Source organism: Daldinia childiae, assembly GCF_008694065.1.
Source record: "Daldinia childiae strain JS-1345 chromosome Unknown Scaffold5, whole genome shotgun sequence".
NCBI lineage: Eukaryota > Fungi > Ascomycota > Sordariomycetes > Xylariales > Hypoxylaceae > Daldinia > Daldinia childiae.
The window spans coordinates 2,571,589-2,594,982 of NW_022984646.1; the positions used below are offsets into that span (position 1 = coordinate 2,571,589).

The 23,394-nt window shown below is 43.7% G+C and overlaps 6 protein-coding genes across 6 annotated transcripts; 4 read left to right on the plus strand and 2 right to left on the minus strand.

The window, feature by feature from the left end:
• Nucleotides 1-2,283: 2,283 nt before the first annotated feature.
• On the minus strand, nucleotides 2,284-3,265 carry GL218_05836 (uncharacterized protein; the record flags this gene model as incomplete). Its single annotated transcript, XM_033582528.1, has 2 exons — nucleotides 2,284-2,922; nucleotides 3,002-3,265. The coding sequence occupies 2 exons, from the start codon at nucleotides 3,263-3,265 to the stop codon at nucleotides 2,284-2,286; spliced, it is 903 nt and encodes a 300-aa protein (XP_033434899.1).
• Nucleotides 3,266-7,065: 3,800 nt separating this feature from the next.
• Nucleotides 7,066-7,383, plus strand: GL218_05837 (uncharacterized protein; the record flags this gene model as incomplete). The annotated part of the gene is made up of 1 exon (XM_033582529.1): nucleotides 7,066-7,383. One exon carries the CDS (start codon nucleotides 7,066-7,068, stop codon nucleotides 7,381-7,383), a length of 318 nt encoding a protein of 105 aa, XP_033434900.1.
• Nucleotides 7,384-7,425: 42 nt separating this feature from the next.
• On the plus strand, nucleotides 7,426-8,350 carry GL218_05838 (Acyl-protein thioesterase 1; the record flags this gene model as incomplete). The annotated part of the gene is made up of 2 exons (XM_033582530.1): nucleotides 7,426-7,438; nucleotides 7,638-8,350. The coding sequence occupies 2 exons, from the start codon at nucleotides 7,426-7,428 to the stop codon at nucleotides 8,348-8,350; spliced, it is 726 nt and encodes a 241-aa protein (XP_033434986.1).
• Nucleotides 8,351-13,910: 5,560 nt separating this feature from the next.
• On the minus strand, nucleotides 13,911-15,129 carry GL218_05839 (uncharacterized protein; the record flags this gene model as incomplete). Its single annotated transcript, XM_033582531.1, has 2 exons — nucleotides 13,911-14,221; nucleotides 14,811-15,129. The coding sequence occupies 2 exons, from the start codon at nucleotides 15,127-15,129 to the stop codon at nucleotides 13,911-13,913; spliced, it is 630 nt and encodes a 209-aa protein (XP_033434987.1).
• A 3,758-nt stretch (nucleotides 15,130-18,887) lies between these two features.
• GL218_05840 (putative vacuolar protein sorting-associated protein TDA6) lies at nucleotides 18,888-20,441 on the plus strand (the record flags this gene model as incomplete). Its single annotated transcript, XM_033582532.1, has 1 exon — nucleotides 18,888-20,441. One exon carries the CDS (start codon nucleotides 18,888-18,890, stop codon nucleotides 20,439-20,441), a length of 1,554 nt encoding a protein of 517 aa, XP_033434540.1.
• Nucleotides 20,442-21,380: 939 nt separating this feature from the next.
• Nucleotides 21,381-23,316, plus strand: GL218_05841 (High-affinity glucose transporter; the record flags this gene model as incomplete). Its single annotated transcript, XM_033582533.1, has 5 exons — nucleotides 21,381-21,401; nucleotides 21,471-21,874; nucleotides 22,049-22,429; nucleotides 22,508-22,820; nucleotides 22,867-23,316. The coding sequence occupies 5 exons, from the start codon at nucleotides 21,381-21,383 to the stop codon at nucleotides 23,314-23,316; spliced, it is 1,569 nt and encodes a 522-aa protein (XP_033434539.1).
• Nucleotides 23,317-23,394: the final 78 nt, after the last annotated feature.

Consider the following 23,394-nt stretch of genomic DNA (forward strand, 5'->3'; position numbering starts at 1 on the left):
AGAGAAGGAAAAAAAAAATTGAGCAGAAAGGTAAATGAGATGACGCTAGAAGCTATGCAGGAACTGTTGATTCGTTGAGTTGAATACAGCCAATAAGATTGTTGCTTGGGAAGGAATATATGGGGCACCAGCCCCCTGCTCTACATAGAGATCACTATCTAACTGTAAGAGGATAGTCTAAACTCTATTACAGCGACACTCAGGTTGTACGAAGTTGGACAGTATAGAATCTCATTAAAATAGCTTAAAGTTTAATGGTAAAATACCTAAAAATTGGGAACCGACCAGATAATATGATATATCGTAACTCACTCTAGGAATACTATCTATGATTAGATGTAGAAACGTGCATGTACGGATGACCCTTTGCCAGAAGCTCTGCAAAACCTCAGGGCGTATTAAAGAGACAACCTACGAAGACTACACGTGGGAAGGCAAGGAAAAAATAAACAATTACATATCCAACGGAGCCGTCTATATTTAATGTACCTTCTTGTCTGTTTCTGTTGGGGACCATCCAGTTTTAGGACTTAGGGGGAGTTGGGGAGCGCAGATCATTTCAATCCAAGATACCAGAACATTCAGTTTCTTTCATCCTAGTATTGTGATATCACATTCATATATCCTTCTCACATAGCAAAGAAATTGGTTACAGCGCAGCATAGGCTGATTCTGAGAGACTTCGATTGCAAGTACCCCCATATACTTTGTACTTTCGAGCGCCGAGAGAATCAGTTTTGTATCATGAGCACAATATCATCATAGATAGAAGGAAAATGATAAATATCAATATAAACTCGGGCATTTCGCGGATTCGGGTTTATTTACTAAGTTATGTGTAATTTTTTGTGTCAAAATCTGTCTAGATCTCGCTAATTGTTCTTCAACTAAACTCACTATCCATGCTCGTATACTATTGTGCATAAGTTCTTCTTTGAGGAACAGAAGGTTAGTTTCGAAAGGTACCATATAGGCCTCAACTTGAATTTTATTGGCGATGTGTCAGGCTAAGAAAACATCCCACAAACTCTGCAAACATCGGAGTATCAATTATGAAGTTGAAAACACCTGTGCTAGTAATGGAGAAGCAAAGTATTTTCATCGAAAACCAAGCCTAGTGCATGAGTCTAACACTGAGTGTTTAAATTGCCTGCGGAAAGAAGCATAGGACGAAAAGCTTCCCAAATATAAAGAAGGACCGGTGAGTGAAACGGATTTATGCCTCGAAGGATTTAAAAGAAAACCAGGACACCAAAGGGGGGTGTTAAGAGGGCGGCCCGCGACTAGCAGGCTTCTATGGATTAGCCACGCCCTTCCCTGTTCGGCAAAGTCTGAACCTGATGTGTCATCTCCCCTCCTAGAGATGCCCCTGTTGATTCATCAACTACGACAGTATTAAGGATACTGCATTCAAAATTCCTTTTAACAACGTTCCACTATCAGTTACTATTCATTCTTACATATTCTAATGATCCGTGTAACGCCTGGTTCGTTCTGGCGACCACCCTACCACTTACTCTTATCGTATTCTAATACACAGGATATTATGGGGTAAGAAATCCCAGATGCTCTATCTTGTGGACTCCAAGAAGTATAATGCCGTGCTGGAGGACTTTGCGTGTTGCATTAGCTAAGTCGACGAGTGGTATGCAACGCGTTTGACAGGGGTTACCTCATCACTTACATCACAATTAAGTTCTTCGGCTAGCTAGACGCCAAGTATTACTGCATTAAACTCGTATCCAGATTCCCGGAAACCCGATCAGAGCCTCATACGATTTGGTGGGTACCAGAGACGTAGACATCGCTCGGGGAAGACTCGGAGTATGCTAGCGGCTAATGGCACTGTGGGTAATGTTTTTCAAGATATCTGTCAAGGTATAAGTGGGTAAGGAGGCCTACAGGGGTCTTTCTACTATATACGGCGCTACGCGCTCTCGAAAGAGTAGAAGCCAGGCGTTACTAGTTCAATATATCATCCTTTTGGTCTACCTATCCTAGATATTCACTCTGTGTATGACATCAATCACCTGGGTATAAACCCCCTGACAATATCAGCATCCGAACCGAGGCGGGTGTCACAATGAGATCTTCCGGTGGCAGAGTGGCACAATTGTCGTGTAACGAGTTATAAATTCAACTACACACCACGGCAAGTTCGCATCGTTACCAAATATGAAGTCAAAATCCACTTAGGAAGGGTATATATAACACCTACTGACCGAGTATACGCGATTATCCATCTTCTAGACAAAAAGAGAATAGCCTATCTTAATTCATAATTTATAGTCTTTCGCTCAATTCCTCTAAAAACATCTTCTCTTCGGGCGATATGTACATATCGTCCGGAATAACCACATGTCCTCTTGTTATAATCACCTTTGACGGCTCTATAACAATTTTCCCTTCTTCCATATGACGTGCGGTGGTAATCTTGAGCTTAGCTCCATTATCACTACCGCTATCGCTGTTGCTGCTCTTCTCGTCCGATATTTGATGCTGTTGCGGCTGCTGATGCTTCTTCCTGCGGCCAACCTCCGCTGGGGTCCACCAGTAAACGGGGAACCGCCTCTGGATATTATTCAAAAGTAAAGCCACACACTGCATCAAGACGCAGCCTAACAGGACAACAGGTGGCAGGAACCATCCTAGATGCGCTACACCTTCACAATCAATTACAGCGAGCAGAGCTGTAGCTCCAGCAGGCGGATGCACAGTGCCAGTTAGAGCCATAAATGCGACCGCACAAGAGCAGCTCAGCGACCCGGCGACCCAGGTAACTTCATTTGACATAGGACCTAGCGCAAAAAGTTTCCTAATGGCAACGCCTATTAAGGATGAAAACAACTGGCCGAGGACCGCGCTGCGAGGCTGCGCGAGAGGGGACTCGATGGCGTAGAATTCGAGAACCGCAGCGGCGCCCTTGGGTCAAATGTTAGTCAACTTTCCCCTGCAAATTAAAATGAGACAGATCTCAAAAAAACAACCGGTCGGAACTCACAAAACTACCGATAATCATAGGGGTACCGTGCTCCTCAAAAGAGGGGATGGCATGGCCCACCGCTTCTATGATGGTCAGGGAACAGAAAACTCCAATAAATGCCCAAAAAATCATGACAATATTGCCCAGTGGTCGCTGAGGCTCTGGTCTATGGCCCAAGAAATGGGCGATAGGATATGGTAAATGCTCCCATGGCGCAGCTGGTATCCATTGATTAAGGTACTGGTCGATTTCGAAGTGCCATTTTGTCGGTTGGAGAGGCATTTGCGTCCCAGGCAGGCTAATCGGGGTTGTTGGAGTGGGTAGCGTTTGGGTATCAAGAACGCAAAGCCAAAAAAATATATATATCTCTCAACACAACAAGAAGATGTCAGCGACGACGACCCGCCAACAACGCGGAAGCGCGTCGGCGGTAAGTAGATCGTATTTATCAACTCGAAACTTCGTTGGCGCCAATGGCATTGTACTATTTAATTTTCTTTCTCATTCCATAGGTGAATGCTGGTATGGTGTCATGGGTAAACCAGCAGACGAACAGAACCAAGGCGAACTAAGGGATTGAATATTTACAGTTCGTGACTAACACATTCAAGGTTTGCCAGGGATAATTAAGACACGATGACCAATTGGCCGTCCACCTGGCGTCATATTGGGTAACGAAAATTCCCAAAATGGATGAGTTCAACGCGCTGGTTCAAGTAACACGGTGGCTCCCTGACTCCGTCTCCCGAATGCCGAATAAGTGGGTCTTTCTCCGGACGAGATATCTCCGCGGAATACCCCCTTCGCCTTTTTATATAGGCAAATTCTTCCCTCAAATGTCCGGACAGGTTTTGAAAGCCGAACTAAGCAAATGTAGAAATTTTATTAAGGCAGACTTAAGAAATAATAAAACTTATCAAGGAATTCAATGCACTGAGATTCGCAACTCTTGTTTTAGAAAAGAGATCGATTCAGGGGCTCGAGGAAAAAAGGGAGGGCGCTCAGTCAGCACTCATAATCATCAGCCAACAACCAACAAAAATAAAAAAGGCGAAAAATCAGAAAGTGGGTTTATGTATGAGAATTCAATTCTTAGCTAAGAGGCGCTCTAATTAGCATCAAGGGTTTGCAAAGCTAAGTATCGTAAATAATCACTGACGAAAGTATAGGTAGGTATCTATGAATAGTCGTCAAATGATTCACGTGGAACTCTTTCAGATTGCACTTGAATGATACTTATATAACGTACAAGCCCTCAAACTGTAAGTCTAGAAGTTTTAAAGCATCCCTTATGTTACACGCAACTTACAAAGATGAACTCTCATTCGTGACTCCCCGTCGCATTAGAATGGCAAATGGCAGGTAGCCTATTCAATCTGACAATTTTCCAGAGCTTTAATCGGAATACATTGCTTTTCAAATTTCCGTATACTTTAACATTTATAATAACTACTCAATTATAAGTGACTCACCATATCGATATAATATAAAGACAATGCCAAAACCGATTCCCTGCAATACAGGGACGGTCATGCTCTACAAATAACCTATACGTAATTTTGTGTAAAGCTAAATCAATGCTCACTCCAAGGTATTAGAGGGGAAGTGGAATAAATGTGTGTGGTTTATAATATAGTATCCAGATGAGTACCTAATACATTTTTTGGAAAGCCGAGCAATCCCGAGAGACGGCTACAGTTTTGACCACGGCGAGGATAATATAACATTCTTACATGCTGACTATTAATGCCAAAAGGCAAGCTATTAATAAGAGATGTGATGATATTTTAATCTAAGTTCTACTATCAAAAAGAGTCAACATGATATAAAGATTACCTATAATGTATAATAAGGGTTATATATGCCGTCTGAGATTACATAATCAAGTTAGCATTTATGCAACAAGGGCCTCCTAGTATACAGGAAACTCCCGCTTTCAACCTCAATATATTCACTTATATGCTAGAATTAAAATACTCGGCGTTATAACATCTGTAAAAATCATGAGCAGTATGCACAGTAATATAAATCGTTGATATTTTAAGTAGCTAAGTTCAACATCGTGAATGTATAAACTTACAGTTAGATAAGCTACCCCACGTTTAACCTATCTCGTTTGTCCCTCTAGAACCCCTGCCAGCCTAACAACCTTAGGCATTATAGGAACTCTTGTTTGGGAGTTACCATTCTTTAAGTCCGAACCTTTTACAATATTTCCAATGCTTTGTTTTTCCTTTTCTTCGAGCATAAATCCACTTCTTAGGAGGTATCCAGGTAAACAACCAGGCGCATTTCGTCGATAGCAAGGGTGGCGGCAGCGGCGCAATTTTTTCATCGGCACGTTAACCGCGCGCATAATGCGACCACAGCCACCAATATGTAGTAACTCTCAATTTTCATATGTAACAAGTCATAGGAGCCCTCTTAAACTCGGTCAACCCGGGTATTGTTTTAATTATTAAATGCTTCAGTTGTCATAATTCTCATGATTGCCATCCTCTTCCCAGTCACTGTTTGTCGCAACTCAGTTGGCCGATTTCAGTATGGGTATCCTTGATATGAGCAACCTTGATGATGAGGAGGTGAAAAGCGCATTGTCACTTATTGAAGCCTGTAGGCTTCCACACACCGTCGGGTCCACTACTTGAATCAATGTCTCTTCGGCACTCTACCCCGAGCTGGCTGCAAGGTATGTGAGAAGAGTTGGAACTCGGCGAGGCTTCTTCACTAGTAGATGATTGGCTTTATATAGTGAGTCTAGTAAGTTCATTAACTATCTTAAATCTTCACCTCTATTGCTCTAACAGCCACAGTTGCCAAAAATGGCAGCACTCCACCACAGCCTAGTATTGCTGAGAAGCATGCTATTATAAGACGCGACGGTGGAAAGTGTTGCGTAACTGGCAAGATTGGCTCGCTGCGTGATCCTCTTGTGTCGTTCCAATTCTCCCGGTTCCATCTGGTTGGGATACAGATAAGGTATGTCTACCTCTATTGCATAAACTACCTGTTATGATAGAAAAGCTAACAACTAGTCTTGAAAGGCTGGCATCACTGACATGCTCGGTGCTTTCTTCGGTCCACCATACCGGGATTGGTGGTTATCTTACGTTAGAAATCCTGGAGGCGATTCGCCTTGTTATAATCACTGGCTAGTCCGAAAATCTACAGCTAAAGCATTTGCTTCGGGGATTGTCAGGTTAAACAGGTTGCACCCATCCATGATTGAGGTAAGTTGCAACTGGCGATCCCTATCATACCCTCGCTTAACAGGTTGCAATAGTATGAAGTCGAACAAGTCCCCATCGGACCAGAGGACCCAATTGAGGTCAACGGCGTACGTCCGTTATTGGGTGACCATTCGCGGTCGGGCATCATCAAGGTCGACCCCCGCTTCGTCGGATCCCAGGCTCGATTATCAAAAAGTATCCAATACCTCGACCTCTACGAAAGGCTTTCGTCGGAAGCCCAACATCAACCCTCAAGTCTATCAATAAGCCATTCGGCACAACAATCGAATATAACGCTACGGAATTCTTGGAGTCTGTTAAGTCTATGCGCGATCGCTTTCTTCTCGGTTTGGCGTCTGGTCCCCTCACCAGTCAGGATATTTTGTTACAAGGCATTGCTAAAGCTTGGACAACGTCTATACGGAAGCCCCGGTGGCTACCCCCTGGTCCAGAAATTACCATTTGGGCTGTACTTGAAAGTAGACGGAGACGATGACTTCGCTCGCAACGAGTTCAATGCGCTAGAGATGGTTTACCGGCATACCCAATCCCAGTTCCAAAAGCGTTTGACATAGCTATCGACTCGTCGTCCTCTTGGACTAACAGATCTTATCTCCTCATGAAGAGAGTTCCCGGCTTTCCATTATCACACTGTCAAAACGTGCCTTAGATACAGATATGAAACGAATTGCAAATCAGCTCAAGGACTACATAGACCAATTAAGAAATATTCCTAAGTCAACGAAATCAGACAGAGCAATATGCAACACTCTTGGCGAAACTTGCAGGGACCCCCGCATTCGGGGTGCCGACTCTATTGGGTCATTTGCAGACGAAGCAGCATTTAGTCAGATGCTAAGATTCTCAGACGACCCTGCTCGGCGTGGACATAAAATTGTGTTCACGCATGCGGATCTCAATCCGCGCAATATATTGATTAACCAGAGTATACAACCAGATGGAAGTATTGGTTGGGGTGTGACGGGCATTGTGAACTGGGAGTTTGCGGGGTACTATCCCGAGTATTGGGATTACACGAAGGCGATATTTGAGGGGTTTAGATGGACGGAACGATATAACGATATGGTACATGGCGTATTTAGAAAAGTTGGAGATTATTCTCGAGAGTTTGAAGTTGAGAAAAAGAGCTGGGGAATGCTAAAGGAATAAACCTCCTATACAGTTATAATTATTAGGCATAAATATTATTCGATGTTGGTTAATAGTGTTGGTTTTAGGGATTGGGGGCTGTGAACAGAGCCCCTGTTGATTTCCCGCCCTTGGAAAACCTAAGGGCTGCCGCTTTCAAGTCTTTTTAACACAAGACACCTAAGTTAGGTGTATCTCCTTGACATTAATCTAAATCAACAACTTCCTCGCTTTCTCTCATCATGACTACTATAACATACCCTTTATAACTGTAGCGCCTTCGAAGCCACACACTCATACCGTCGTCTTTCTACACGGCCGCGGCGACAACGCCCGCAACTTCGCAGCCTCACTAGCTCACTCTCGCGATTCGCGCGGGCGCACTCTTGCAGACGCATTCCCGTCCTTTCGCTGGGTATTTCCCCAAGCACCAACCCGCAGGTGTGCTAGTTCCCCCGACACGTGGCCGCAATGGTTCGACGTGTGGGATGTGCGCGATTTTGCTGCGAACGAGGATCTCCAGGCCGTCGGGCTGAAGGAAGTCGTGCCTGCTATCCGCCGCATACTTGCCGACGAGGCCGCGTTGCTCGGGGGCCGCTGGGATCGTGTGGTGCTAGCGGGCATTAGCATGGGCGGTGCGACGAGCGCGCATGTCCTGTTCAACTTGGATGTTCCCGCGTCTGGGGGAGGGAGGCTCGGGGCCTTTGTTGGATTCTCGTGCCGATGTCCGTTTGCCGGTCGTAATCTAGCCGGGATTAGAAACGTTCTCGGCCTGGAAGGCGTCCCGGATCATAGCCATGTGGTACAAAACACGCCCGTGTTGCTCGAGCACTGCGCCGATGACCCGCTCGTCCTAGTTCAGAATGGTCGAGGTTTACGAGATATATTGCTTGCATTTGGTGCACAGGTTGAATGGAAAGAATATCCCAACGGAGGACACTGGTTCCATTCGCCGACTGGGGGACGATGTGGTGGAGTTTCTAAATAGGCATCTTGGGGAAGATAGCTTTGTAGGCAACCCTACACTTTTACGCCAAGCCTCCGCGAACGCGATGGATCTATCATGAGAGGAATCAAGCTCCGGGAAGGAATTTAGTCATGTCCATAGTGTAAGATGTAGCATAGTGCTTGCATTAAGAAGTAATACAAACTACGATGCGGATTTTATTTCAATATCTTGCAAATACGGAAAAATGAGACATAACGCGGTTATATATGATAAATAAATAATACTGTCAACTTTAAGTTACACGAGGTTAATTTCTACCGTATACACTTGTTGCTAGTATAAATCACAATATAAAAATCAATTTTTCTAAGATATTTATTACTGAAGCCTATCAGGGGAGAGCTACTTTCGGAACCTAACTCCTAGGTTACATTCTCTACGGAGAACATGCCTTTTGCTGTATAATCTAGGACAAAAACATCTTACTGCACCTTCTTCAACTGAGTTTTGCTTTCATATCTTTTTGGTATTACTGACTAGAGGGTTCATCGCTCCCCATAAAGGTATCCCCGCCAGTACCGGACGCATTATAAGGACTCTTATCCTCCTCCGTGGGGGTGGAGGATGTAACTCTTTGGCTACGGGCATTGAAGATAGCCACGCGGTTTTCTTGCAATCTACGAACCGTATTGTATACCTTGTCTTCGTGGATTACCTTGTTTTCTTGGGGAACCTTTTCCTCCTGAGAGGGCCCAGACGTTTCGTTATTCATAGTTTCCAAGGGATTAGTAACGTTTGAAGACGAGGCTATAATCACTGCTAGATTCTAATATAAACCTAGCCCTGATGATTCGATGTTTGCCAAAGTGGTGCGATACTACTCTAATCTCCCAATTTTAACATAGGTCTTCAGCATATTTTATAGTCAATCCATTGCTTAGAATTTATCGCCTGTTTATCAAAGAGTGCAATCAATGCACGAGAAATTCATTATACTTTAACAGTGAATTCGAGTTTCAGAAGGGAGGTAGTCAGTAAACTATATGAAACACTGTTATTATGCTATCTAACCATCACTCCTACAAAGTATAAAGGCATTGAAGAAATGTTATAGGTCGAATCAAAGCCTTCGACTAACAATGGAATTGTTCCCGGAAAGAAATATTTCTTTCTGAGAAGAGTACTTGGGTATTTTTTACTAAGCTATAGGGGAATGGGTACTAACTAGGCGAGCTAAAAACCATGTAGTATGTATCGATATTTGGTCTAAGACAAATAAAATAAAATTCGAAGTTGTGGAATCGATCTTACTGCTGATATACGAAGTTATCACAATCTTTGGTAACTCCGAACATTTTCCATTTTATCACTTACATTATAAGCCAAGGGACAATGTAGTATCTGAGATTTTATTCAAAACAAGAATATCCTAACCTGATACAGAGTCTAGTTATAAACTCTCTCTAGGAATGCCCCGTCTACCCTATGTAATGCCGGCTCCTCTTTGTAACTCTATGGTATCTTCACTCTAATATATTGACATGATATTACTCCACATAACATATAAATAGCAATTGTAAGTATCCATTACAATTCCACATCGTCCTCACTACTAGCTGCGAGGCTCTCCTTGGTGCTTTCCTTAAACACTAACCCAGGGTGGCCTATGGATAAGAAGTAGAACGACACGACAACGAGTCTAGCTGAGTGTTAGCCTCCAACAATAGAAGAGGTAAAAACATACTTACACTCCTTCCAATCCATAAATAAACCCTCCTCCCTAATCAGTTCGCCACTATACCCTTCGCGAAGCTCAACAAGGCGATACACACTCCTCACGACAGTTAGGAACATGGCAAAGAACATAAATCCAAAAAAGATCTTCAATCGGAGACCGATGATAGACACTGCCTTGCGTCCCTGCGGGGATCGGAAATACCGAATAATGAAGTCGAGAAGGAAACTGCAGAAGGTGACAATGGTTGCGACTTGGAAAGCTAGGCCTGTAAGAGCAAGGTCTACTCCGACGTGGCTTGATCCTTTAGAAGTGCTTGATAAAGCCCTCCAGCGGCTTGTAATGCAAGGGATATGATGTCGCAGGTAATGAAACCAAAATAGAAGAAAATTGGCTTTACACGGCTAAGAGACGGTGCAAAGTATGTAATACTGTGTGACGGGTTCAAGTTAGCTACCTAAATTAACTGTATAGGAGACTTAAGTTTAACTTACGTTTGGCCGAGGATCACATATGTAGCAGCACAATACCACTATGACAAGAATCAATAACTGCCTCCTCATTATAGAATTTAGGAGACTAGGTATGTCTCGGGAAACAATAGCTCCGAAATCAAGCCAAATGGAACGGAGAAAAAGGACCAATAACGTTACATACCACAGGACCAATTGTGATGCAAACTATTGAGAGATTTAGCATAAGATCACCGGAAAATAATTAGGATAATCAGTCCACTTACTCATCTGCATCAGAAACGCATCGAAACTGAACGGTTCATAGTATAACCAGACACGACCGCCATACCCGATGCAAGCGTTGATAGAACAGACGATCATGCAGCCCATGAACCACCATGTCTTCCGCCTAAAGCCAAGAATTGCGTGTAAAACTCCCCCAAGACCGAAGAGGGCCATAAAGGTAATGTTAGCGGCTAGAGAAGGCCGGTATCCGTAAACAGTCCATTCGATCGGACAGGTATCCAGCGTGCAAGTGGCATCGGGTCCGAAGGTGATAACGCCCGGAGGTAGAGGCCCAGACATTTCAAAGAGAAGATCAAGGCCTATAATAATAGGGGTTAAGGGACAAGAAGTATGTTGAGATGGAAATGAATCTAGTGAATGAAAATACTAGATTGATATCGGAAAAGGAGTAATTATTGTTCAGTAAAGTTACACCGGAACATTTATTATCAATCGAGAGCATAGCAATCTGCATTTATAAGATCTTGCACTCCGTTGCTATCGCCTCAACTATTTAAATGCACGAGCCGGAAGCCAATTCCACCGACCACACCATATCAGCTACAGTTACAAACCTGCTACGCCGTTGCGTAGATTCTAGTAGCGTAAGCTGCCATTTACAATCATCCTACGATCTGTTGGATAATAGATGATTGATTGAATAAAATCTAATGATACAATTATTATTTTTTTTACAAACACTCATCTATGATGAGCGTTTGAATGACACGTGACCGAAGGTCACGTGTTGAGATGTACTTAGGTACATCTCACACGATCCCACTAGGGAATCTTGTATATTTCTTTATTTTGGTGGACCATTATCAGCCAAACGGTTGCCCGCGTAGAAATTTGGCGCCATCCTGGGGCTGTGCGCGCGTCTGCTGTTAACTCGGACTCGCACACTTGCTTTACTAAAGTTCGCATTCGGTAGGCGTAGCTGGAGGGATGCGATTGGACGCCTCACGCTTGGCTGATGGGATTATAAACGTGGCGGCCTTGTTAGTTACTATGAATTTCCTGATGATCAAATGTTTGGCCAATTAGATTTTATCTAAGGAATTGAAACTCGGTAGTTGCTTTTTATTTTACACCTTTTTGAAATATGTGCATTATGGCGATAAGACTCTGTCGGTAAACTTGCCGGTTTTCCAGTTTATCAAAACAAAAAAATAGTAAAGCGTATAAGCTATATCCAGCGAAGATTAAGTCCTTGCAAAAGAAAATGTTGAATATAGGTAGCCATGTCAGATATACCCTTGAATGGTTGTCATACACCTAGTGAATGCCAGGGTAGGTACTTACAATTAGTGGACAAAAATACCGCACATTTATTCCAACACTTATATATTCAAAAATTAATAACTTTATAAAAAACTAACTATAAATAACAGTTTTAATTTAATATTATTTAAAATAAATATTTAATAATGATTTTTAATATTATTATATCTTATAAATAACCATTAAAATATATAAATAAAAGTATAATAATTATATATAAATTAATTAATTTATAAATATTTTAATAATTATATTATTAATATTTACTATTTCCTATAAATATAATAACTATTTATTAATTTATATATTGATTTTATATTATATTATATAAATTAGTAAAGTTACAAATTTTTAAAATATATATATTTTATAAAATTTTAATATAAAATAACGTTTTTTCATTAAACTCACTACTTTTAAAATATTATAACTTTACCAAATTTAATTGTATAAATATAAAAATAATATTTTTTTATAATTAAATAAAATCTATTTTTAATAAAAAAATAGAAAAATTTGAAAGTTAAACATTTTAAATTATAACGTAAGTTTAAAATGGTTAATAAATAATTATATAAATATGTATTTTTTACATTTTTAAATTTTACTTTTTTAAAAATCTAAAATTAAAATTAAATATAATAAATAAAATAAATATCAGTTTACATATATAATTTTTTAATATAATATTATTAAACGTTGTAAATTTAAATGAATTTTAATATATTAAAATTTAAAGTGTTCGGTTTTTTTGTCCACTAATTGTAGGTAGCATTGAACTAAATGGGAAGTCTGATATCCACTACCCACTGGAGGTTGAATAGCCCAAAAGTAATTTCCAGTTTAGAGGTAGATACATTCTAACACACGTGTGCATCCTTAAATACTCTCACAACTCTACACTGCATGCTATGATTTGTACGGGGTATTGAACAGTCGTGTTGAAGGTTGCATCAAACGAGTGAATAAGAGGGAGGCAACGTGGGTAGCTGGCCTTATAGTTATCCCTCACACTACAAAGTCTATATCTACATTAGAGAGAAATAATCTATTAAAATTGTATTTCGTTTCAATTTAAAGGATTAATTATCTTAAATAATTTCTTTCTAATAGTAGTGACCTTCCATGAGAAACTAGCATCTCGTCAAAGTTCCTATTTCATGCAAACAGAGGAATCTCATGTTGAATGGGTAGGTAGGTTTGAAAGGAATCCAAAGTAGTAAGATAAAGTTAACAAAGGGTAATTTATTGCTATGACTTATATTCAGCCACCCCTATCTCTTAGAACAGATTGTTATCGGATATCTCTAAAAGAAGAATTTCATGCATAAGCCCCTTAAGACCTCCGAAGCCAGACTTCTGCAAGAAGCCTTATTGGTGGCTTCCAGTGGCTTCCGGTGTGTCATTGAGCCTATATTATATAGGTTCATATGAAGTGATAGATAATACGCGTATGATGAAATTATAGCAGATTATTACGAGCTTGGTAAGAGTTACTGATACTAAGCCATGAAATGAGCTCTTAGGTCATGGACAATTTAGGTACATACCTAAAGTACCCCGGTATAAAATAATCAATTCGTATTAATACTATACGAGATAAGTTGGTCGTTATAGATTCACAAGGGCATTATTTTATCCATATATGTTGCCTTCATCATTAATTAGTTACTAGATTCGATGAGTTTTATTTACCGTAGCGTAGTTATTCGAGGAGCATGTTAGCTAGTTCAAAGGCGTCACTTTATTATCAAAGATTGGCTGGAGTTCTTCCCAGCCCTACATGCAAAATTGCAATAACGATCCAAACAATCTCGAAAATGTTTCAATGATAGTAAATCTAGTGTATAGATACCTCACAAGTGCAATTGCCCATTTCGTGATTCGACGATGGCGAGGATACGAAAACGACGAGTACGGCAGCATATGCAGCTGTCGCAGCAAATATCTCTGTCCTTCTCGCATTTGTTAAGACCGCAACGCTACCTGCAAAGAGGACTGTAAACAGCGCTATCATTCCCAGCTGTGCATTATCCTGATCCAGGAGGCGAAGTAGAACTATAGCACCAAGCAGGAGAATTGCTGCCACGACAGTGCTGATTGTAGTTGTTACCCAGGTGACATGATTCTCGTTGATATGTTCGGTTTCATCTGTAATTTTTGTCGTCTCCGACCGTGAGCATATTGGAAATTGAAAGGGTTTATGGCAATGATAAGAAGTACCTTAAACATCCAATGATCCTGCAGAAACCGCGAGAGAAGGTCCTTTTCAGGCGCCCGCCTAAGGGCGACAAGATCTCTGTCAGGGTATAAGTGGCACTAGTATGAATCAGGCATAGATCTACATAGAATAGATATATAAGGGGCGCACAGCGCCCCTCGAAAGAGAGTAGAAAGGTCAAGCGTTAATAGATTCATACTACTACACGGCTACTATACAGCAGCTTCGCTGCTGCTTCTACCTCACTTCACTCTACGTATGACAACCATCAAGGGGTATCTCTGACAATCTCGATGGTTGTGTTCAGAGAGTCTCTTCTCAGCGAGGCCCGCCAGAATTGGCCAGCGGCTGGTCTTGTTTCCGAGAGGGTCATGTAAATTTATATAAGACTGGTCGATTACGACGTCTAAAGCTCGCTTCCTTGGCCTTTCGAGCGCTGCTATTTGGCTTTGACGCAATAGTGCCTCTTCTATCGTCACTTATCAGCTAAAATAACTCACACGTGGGGGTTTATCTCACGATATTCTTTCAACCTCTCGCTAACTTCCTCTACCATCTTCATCCGATCGTGTTCAGGACGGGTTTCATCCTTTGAGTTCTGCTCAAAGGCCTCCCAGGCTCGAATAGAACGTCGTGTCTCATTATCTGATCCAAGTGCAGCTTGCTTATCCGCTTGATCTAGTTTATACTCTAGATATACAAGCCTGCTTTCAAGGTGGAGGAGATTCCTGGCGCTGAGCCGATCGAATTTGCGGAATATGAAAGCCTCGTAGTCCGGGTTGACGGTTATTCTTTGGGCCAAAAGCGGGAATCCGGTCCCTCCCGGCACATTTTCCATTTCTATATGATAGCAGGCTAGGTAGCTCAGCGATGGACAGGAGTTTTATTTCAAATATTAAATAAAGAATGATGCATCGTAATAAATTAGATAATTCCAATTCATTATAGATAGGCCATCGATTTAGCCCATTAGGTAACCCAATATGTCAAATACTCAAAAGGGTGGCTGGCTACGGCAGTGCCTACGGTGTGGGTAGTACAAGACAGGACAACCAGAACTCAGCCTCTAGCCAGCAAATTTCCCAATTACTGCCTAACCTTGACGTTGCATCGGGATTACCTGCGAGGCCTCAATATCAACTCTTATTACTTAATCTCTATTCACCCCTTATTTTATTTGCGCTACTTGACTCCTAGACTCGGGCTCGCCTACTACTTCATTTCCTAAAAAGCTCTTCCAAAATCAGCGTTATATACAAGATAGAACTTTTAGACCTATTATTACATTAGTTTCCAATCGCCCTCAAGGAATGGACAGATCAGATCGATATCCGTGGATGTTTGGAAAGGACCAATTTTCGGAGTTGTTGACCAACCAACGACACCTTAATAAATCGCCTAACGAAGAGCAGTCGGATTATTCTATAACACTTGAGGAATTATATTTATGTCATGCGTCACATCCTTATCTTTGGGAGCAAAACCACAATACACGTAAAGAGTCTTTGACGGGAGACTTTGCAGCTAGTTATCGAAATCAATCACCAATCATCTGGTCGCCAGACAAGTCTAGTATTCATGGCATAAGACACTACGAAGTTCCGGGTTTCTTTAACGATATTCCTATCAATGCGCTACCAGACTCAGGCTCTGCAGTAAATGCTGTCTCTGAGAGCTTTGCGAGGCGACATGGTCTAGTAATCAAATTCACCAACTCACAGACAATACATCTCCCCGGAGGACATGTAGCTGAGAGTATCGGTCGGACCATTGGTCGCTTTAGATTTCAAGGAGAGAGCCATTCCTATCGTCGCGAGTTTTGTGCCCTTCGAAAAAGTGTGTACGATTTGGTGCTAGGTAGGAAGTTTCTTACCGAGACGAGGACTTTAACCGAATTCCACCATCGCATTATCCAGCGGAACCGCCCCTGCATACAAAAAGGAAACCGGCTTTTTCTTGATGGACGAGTCACCAAAGGACCGTCTTCGTTGCGCCATCAACGGCCATAATGCCTCAGCGTTTCCGGATACTGGATCGGATCTTATGATCGTTTCTGGGGAGTTTGTTCGCCGCAATGGGTTCATAGTCCATCGCGGAGAGAAATATAGGAGGAAACTCGAACTTATCGATGGATCTACTATCCGCACAGACGGGATGGTTTTGGACGCAGAGCTGCAGTTTGATGCATTGCCAGCATCAGAGTGGTTGGACTTTAATAAATACGTCGACTATATAAACGGCATCTCCTCGCTTAAGAGCAAAGGAGTTGAAGAAACACCTAGGACGACATTTATATGCGACCTCCACGTCGTCGAGGACTTATCATGCGACATTATTCTCAGCAATGACTTTATTTTTCAGAATCAAGTCTTCTCTAGGTTCAAAGACCTTTTTTATGCCGAGTCAACAGATTCTCTTCCACTTGCTGATAGTCTTGTACGCCATGGCATACTATTCATGAGGAATATAAGAAAGAAATTCCGCTGGTTTTCTAGGCGCAGACGACCATCACAGGGCCCGACTAGTCCAAGTAAGGCATCCTTGTATTATGTTGAGGCAAGAATATACTAACAATAATAGTTCCTCTTCAAAACAGCCCAACATGGGATCGTGCGTGGGAGACTGAAGAAGCGCGAAGAAACCAAGCGCAGCTGTGGATTGTATCGTTACCAGAGCCACAGAAATCTATCGAACAGAGAAGTGAGAACCAAAAGCAGGAAATATGGGACAGACGAAACCCAAGACCCCCACTAACACGATTGTCAGCCTCTGACCCAATTCTGAGGCGAAGAGCAGTTCCTGGAGTCCTTGCATCTTAGACTCTTATATAATTCAAAAATATGCCAACGTCGCCTGACATTTGAATTTGATACCCAACTAATGATATTACAAAATAGCCAATTGCGCCAGAGATTAAGAGAAGGACTAATCTACCTGTCATCAGCAACATATATTGTCAAGAGAATAAGGCACCTTCGAGGTAGCCGCCAAGCAGCAGGCCTGCACTCCTCTATTCTTATGTAGGATATGGATTTTATAGAGTCGCTATTATATCTGAATACTAGAACCTACATGTTGTCCTTCTCACTCTATGCACCCTTATACATAGTACAATAGGAGGGAGTTCCCCTTTCTTAACTTGATCTCGTCCCCTGGCTTGACCGCTTCACTATCCCCTTTAAAGAAACGATCACAACCTACGCCACCCAAACACAAGCCCACCTGGCACACACCGAACCTACCTCGTGTGTTATTATTTAATTGTTTAGATTGAGTATTTTTACCACTGCGTGAATTATCATTTGATAATTAAAAGCAAGGCTTGATGGTGTTAGGTTGGATTACGTAGGATTTACAGCCAATTAATTAGCTACCTTCAGGGGATATCCTGTCTTGTTACTACCTAGGTACCTTTATAAGCCGCTACTACGTCATTGATGTTGATGCAGGCTAAATGCTGAGTCTAATATGTCGAGTCTCACGGAAAACGGCAAACTCAATAATCATACTGTTTCTACGCTCAAGACTTGATTTCTTCAGAATACCTATGCTATGTACTTTGTAAACAAGTCACAGCGCCGATGATCCACACGTGGACTGTTCTTGTGCATCGTATTGCCAGTGCATGTATAATAGATAGGTATCAGATGCGTCTATGCATTTTCGTAGTGTTAGACAGAAAGGGTCTGGACTCTATAAATTGAAGTCGTGACTTAGAAGATAAAGACATTTTCATGTAGTACAGTCGCATTATTCTTCCGCGTGACGTTTCGAAGTGCTGAGTGTTGGGTTGCGTAAAAAAGTCGAGTTCTTGACGAATAAATCGACACATGTGGGTTTCTTATTGGACTTGGTGGTGGCGTAATGTGGCTATCATCGGTGACTATCACTGCTTTTATTCAGTCCGATACCAATCCCTGACTGCGTTCTGTTAGGCACCTAATGCAGTTCTAAGGCACGAAACCATGCTGTTATGCAGGGGTTTAGGAGGGACTAAAAATAGAGGGACGATCAGTTATACATCTGTTTCTAATATAGTTTTTATGTGTGGATCATGTACCAGCTAACAGATATACCTGGACACTTTCTACCGTTTAGGAAAGGTGTTTGATGCCAAGCCCCGACCATCTTCGACTCCGAATTCCAAACTTACATCCTAAGGTACCTAAGCCCCGCCGATGGTCGCATGTATTTCCCATGTAATCGGACTCCTTCTTTCGGCTTTCCATACCATACACTTAACCTATTTCCATCAACTATCAACTAGCCACAACACATAACAGCTGGACTATGTATTAGTTGTCTTTCTAAATAGTCTCTCATGATATGGGGGGTCAATTGATGGTGTTTCTTTTTATTTATTAACATACTTTCGCCTCTCATTTCTCTTCTAACTGTTGACCTTCATTCGGATCACTGTCGTTTTTGACTCAAAAGTGCGCGCGCTCTTATCTTCGCTTTCGGTATCTTCGGTCATACCGCTTTCTTTCATTTACCATCTACTTGACCGTTGATCGTTGACTACCGACCACCGACCACCGACCATCTCATCTTCCGTCGGCGTTTTATACGCATCGGCGACATTTTCTTTTCTCGATGTACCACCTCCGCCGAATCACCATCGCCGTCGCCGTGCTTGCTGTCGTCGTCGTCATTGTCACCGTACTACCTCGGGCCCTCAATCCCGTTCCACCAAACAAGGAAAGGCAGGAGGCTGACCGACAATGGATCAACACATCTCCATACTGGCTTGATCGTCAGGCCTGTCGTTGGTTTAGCCTCTGTGGTCTGCTGCACCTCAAGAAAGATCCTCCAGCGAAACCGAAAAATAAAGATGATGGTCATCGACATGAGTTAAGGCGTCTCCTGGGAGAGGAAGGGGTTGCCATATTAAGAGAGGAGAGTGACAATAAGAAAAAAGGGCAGCTGAAGGGGATACCAGACTATGTGCTGAACTACGCACCGCTAGTTCACCTCTATTCTCAGGAATTCTTCTGGCCCTCCGACATTGCTGACCACATCAAACATGTGGTACCGGACCTAGACGAAGACAAATGGACACTTAACGAGTCACAGCCCCTCACTTTAGCCAACTTGAACGAGTTTAGCTCCGAGCTAGGATTCCAGCACCTTAACAGTAAGGATGATGTAGAGTCACGCCCGCGTTGGCTTCACAGTAAGATGAATAGGCCGATCGCTTTTAACGACGATGATGACAATAAAGAGCACGACGACGATACTGAGCCTGGTAAACAGCTTAGCGACGATACGACATGGTTCGATGTAGATCGCGATCATCCTTTACACCGAATTTCAGACCCACGGAAGCTTCCTGCTGGCAGACCACAGTCGCAACGGCTGAAAAGGCGGTCTCAATTCTTTCATTCTAGCGAACAGCAGAGACTCATGTCCCAAGAAGCACAGGACGAGCAGAACGCACAGAATAAACCTGACGAGTCGGGATATTCTCGTGCGCCTGCTACTCTCGTTTTGGTAGACAAAGGATCCGGTATCGTGGACGCCTTCTGGTTTTTCTTTTACGCCTATAACCTCGGTCAGACGGTTCTAGGTACACGATACGGGAACCATGTTGGCGATTGGGAACATTGCATGATGCGCTTTGAGTCCGGTGTTCCCCGCGCGGTTTTCTTTAGCGAGCACGAAGGCGGTCAAGCTTACGCCTGGCACGCTGTTGAAAAACGAGGAAACGAGACTGAGATACAAAGACCAGTCATATATAGCGCCGTTGGTTCGCATGCTATGTATGCCACTCCTGGAAACCATCCATACGTTTTACCCTTCGGGATTCTTAAGGATGTAACGGACAAAGGCCCACTATGGGATCCTTCTAAGAATCTCAGAGGTTATTGGTATGATTATACCACTACCAAAGATAACGACGGACTAGAACCGGTGAAGGAAAACGCTGATGAGCCGACGAGTTGGTTCCATTATAAAGGAACTTGGGGTGACAAGTTATACGGTCTCGATGATAGACGACAGTGGAGATTATTCGGCCAGTATCACTACGTGACGGGTCCCCAAGGGCCTAAATTCAAGAATCTCGGTAGGGAGAAAGTATGCCAAACATGGAGGTGCCGGATTATACATAGCATCGCAGAAGGAAAGAAGGGAAGTTGGCATTCATGAAAGCCGAAGGGTTATACCATAGAGAGAAGGGCACACCAGGCGTTACCGGCTTAGATACCCCAGCTGTAGTTGGGCATGTTTTTACTTATTGCTTTGAAAATATAACGATTCATATGCAGACGAGATTTTCCCAGATACCTGGTTCGTGGAAATGAGACTTGGCCGCTAAATTGTAGGGTAGTTGCATTCGATGCTAGGCTCTTCAGCCTCTGCGTCTTCCCGCCCAATGGCGCTTCGTAAACTCGTTTAGCTGCCCATGTGCATGCAATCGTACCATGTCGATCGGATCGGGTGGTATCGCGTATGTATGTATGTATGTATGTATGTATGTATGTATGTATGTAGAAGTTGCGCTTGTTCGTAGCGATCCACTCACCGCCGCTACTGAACACGAGGGCCTCGGCGTATTTTCCCTCGTGCTCGCACGTACATACATACACTTACCTTACAAACGGCGTCCCCACCGACTCCCCCCTCCCTGGGGGGGAAATTCATCTCCTCCTTCTCCGCATCGCGACCCCGGATTTTCCTAGGGCCCCCCCCTTGGCGAAGTCGCGGCTCCTGATTGGCGCGCATACAGCTTCGTCGGGGTACGGGGCGCTGGAGAATTCCCTCCAGTAAGGAGATCCCCCAGCGCCCCCGGACCGGGGATCGCTCGTCCCCTTCGAGTATCGAGCTCCGGGGTCTGGGTTCTCCACGGTGGGCCTGTGGGGTTGGGGTTTGGAGGTCGGTGCATATGTTGGTTGGTTGGTTGGTTGGTAAGGTAGGTAGGTGTATATATAGGTAAGCATGTCGGCGTGTTATGGCTGAGGTGAGCGCTTGTTGTTGTTTTTGGCTCTTCGTTTTGTTAGTGGAGGACGAGCTTTTTTGGGAGAAAAATAGACAGACAGACAGATAAGCGTAGGATATCCAGGACGACTGTATGCGGTTATTGCCAAGATGAAGCCTCATACTTACCAGGTACGTGTATTATCAAGTCCAATTAGCGCGATAGATGTCATAACTAACTAACTCCCTCGTGCCCAATAGTTCCTCGTCGGCGTCTTCGCCTCGATGGGCTCGGTGCTCTTCGGTTACGATCTCGGTGTTATTGCTGGTGTAGTAGGGAGTACCTCGTACGCCGAACTATTCCAATCGAACGCAGCTCAAGAGTCAGTCTCCCATATCCTAATTCTTCTTTTTTTTCCACTCGCGGTCCTAATCATAGAACTACAGTGGAGCCGTCGTCTCTCTATTCACAGGCGGCGCCTTTTTCGGCGCCATGTTCGCGGGGCCGGGGGTGATATGCTCGGCCGGAGATTGACGATCATGCTGGGCGCTGTTATCTTCCTTCTTGGCGGAGCCATCCAGACTGCTGCGCAGACGATACACTACTTGTATGGCGGACGAGCGATTGCTGGCTTGGGTGTTGGGTTCTTGACTATGATTATTCGGTAAGCTTGCCCCTTGGTTTATATAACTATTCGAATAGAGAACGGTAATGTGCTAATGATTCCTATATAGTGAGTTTTCTTCCTCGAGAAATGATCCACCTATTCAACAATGAGTAGAGGATGTAGCAGAGTCGATATACTAACTTTACTACCCTCAACAGCCGTCTACCAAAGCGAAATTGCACACCCTTCTATCCGCGGTCGAGTCACAGGCCTACAACAATTCATGTTGGGCATCGGTGCCTTCCTCGCCGGCTGGATCTCCTGGGGGTGCTTCATCAACCTGACCAGCGACGCGCAATGGCGTATCCCGCTCGGCATCCAGATCCTACCCGCTTTAGTCCTAGCCGCGCTCATTCTTCTGTTCCCCGAGAGTCCGCGCTGGCTGGTCGATCACGACCGCGCCGAGGAAGGCTTACGCACCCTGGCTAAGCTCCACTCCAACGGTGATGTAAACGACCCCTGGGTCCAGGCGGAGTTTGCCCAGATCCAGGAGACGATTAGCTTTGAGCACGAGCATGAGGCGAAGAGCTATATGGAACTATTCACGAACCCGTACGTATTTGTGATATCTTGTTAATAAGCAGTAAGAGTTCGTTTATAACTAATCAGCTAACCGTTCTCCTTCAACAGCTCCGCCTTCCGCCGCCTCTTCCTCGCCTGCGCCATCCAAGGCGCGACGCAGATGACAGGTGTATCCGCGATCCAGTATTTCTCCGTCACCATCTTCGCGCAGATCGGCATATCCGCCGACGAAGCGCTCAAGTACCAAGCCATCAACAGCATCCTCGCACTGATCGCGCAAGCCTTTTGCATGCTACTCATTGACAAGTTCGGCCGTCGACCGACTATAATCGCCGGAAACCTCATCAACTGCCTTATGTTCATCATCGTTACCATATTGATTTCCCAGTTCCCGCCGGATACGAATTCCGGAAGTACTGGGGTGGGGGTTTATTATCGTGTAAGTACCTAACCTACCTAACATATAGTTACCTATATTTACTGTGGGAAAAATAACTAACGTTGGCTTTACTAGTACCTGGCTCTTCAACATATCGTTCTCCTTCGCCTGCGGTCCACTCTCCTGGATTATCCCCGCTGAGATCTTCGACACGCACACGCGCTCCAAGGGTGTATCCCTCGCAACCATGGTAAGTTTCGCCTTCAACACGCTTATCGGGCAAATCACCAAGGTAGCCATCGATTCGGTCGGCTGGCAGTATTTTATCTTGTTCGCGGTGTGTAACGCCACCAACGCGCTGTTTTTCTGGCTCGTGCTCCCCGAGACCAAGCGCGTACCCCTCGAACAGATGAGCACTGTGGTCTTTGCCCCCGACGCCCCCTGGATCGTCCTCGGAAAGCGGTCCAAGGCATTCCGCGCCGCCGCCGAGGCTGCGGCCGTCGATGTAAAGGAAGTTGAGTTGAAGGGTAAGGTTTGATGTGAGCGACGAGTTGTTGATATTCGTCAGATAATAGTTATGGAAAATATGTTAATCCATGTACTTTTCTATAAATTA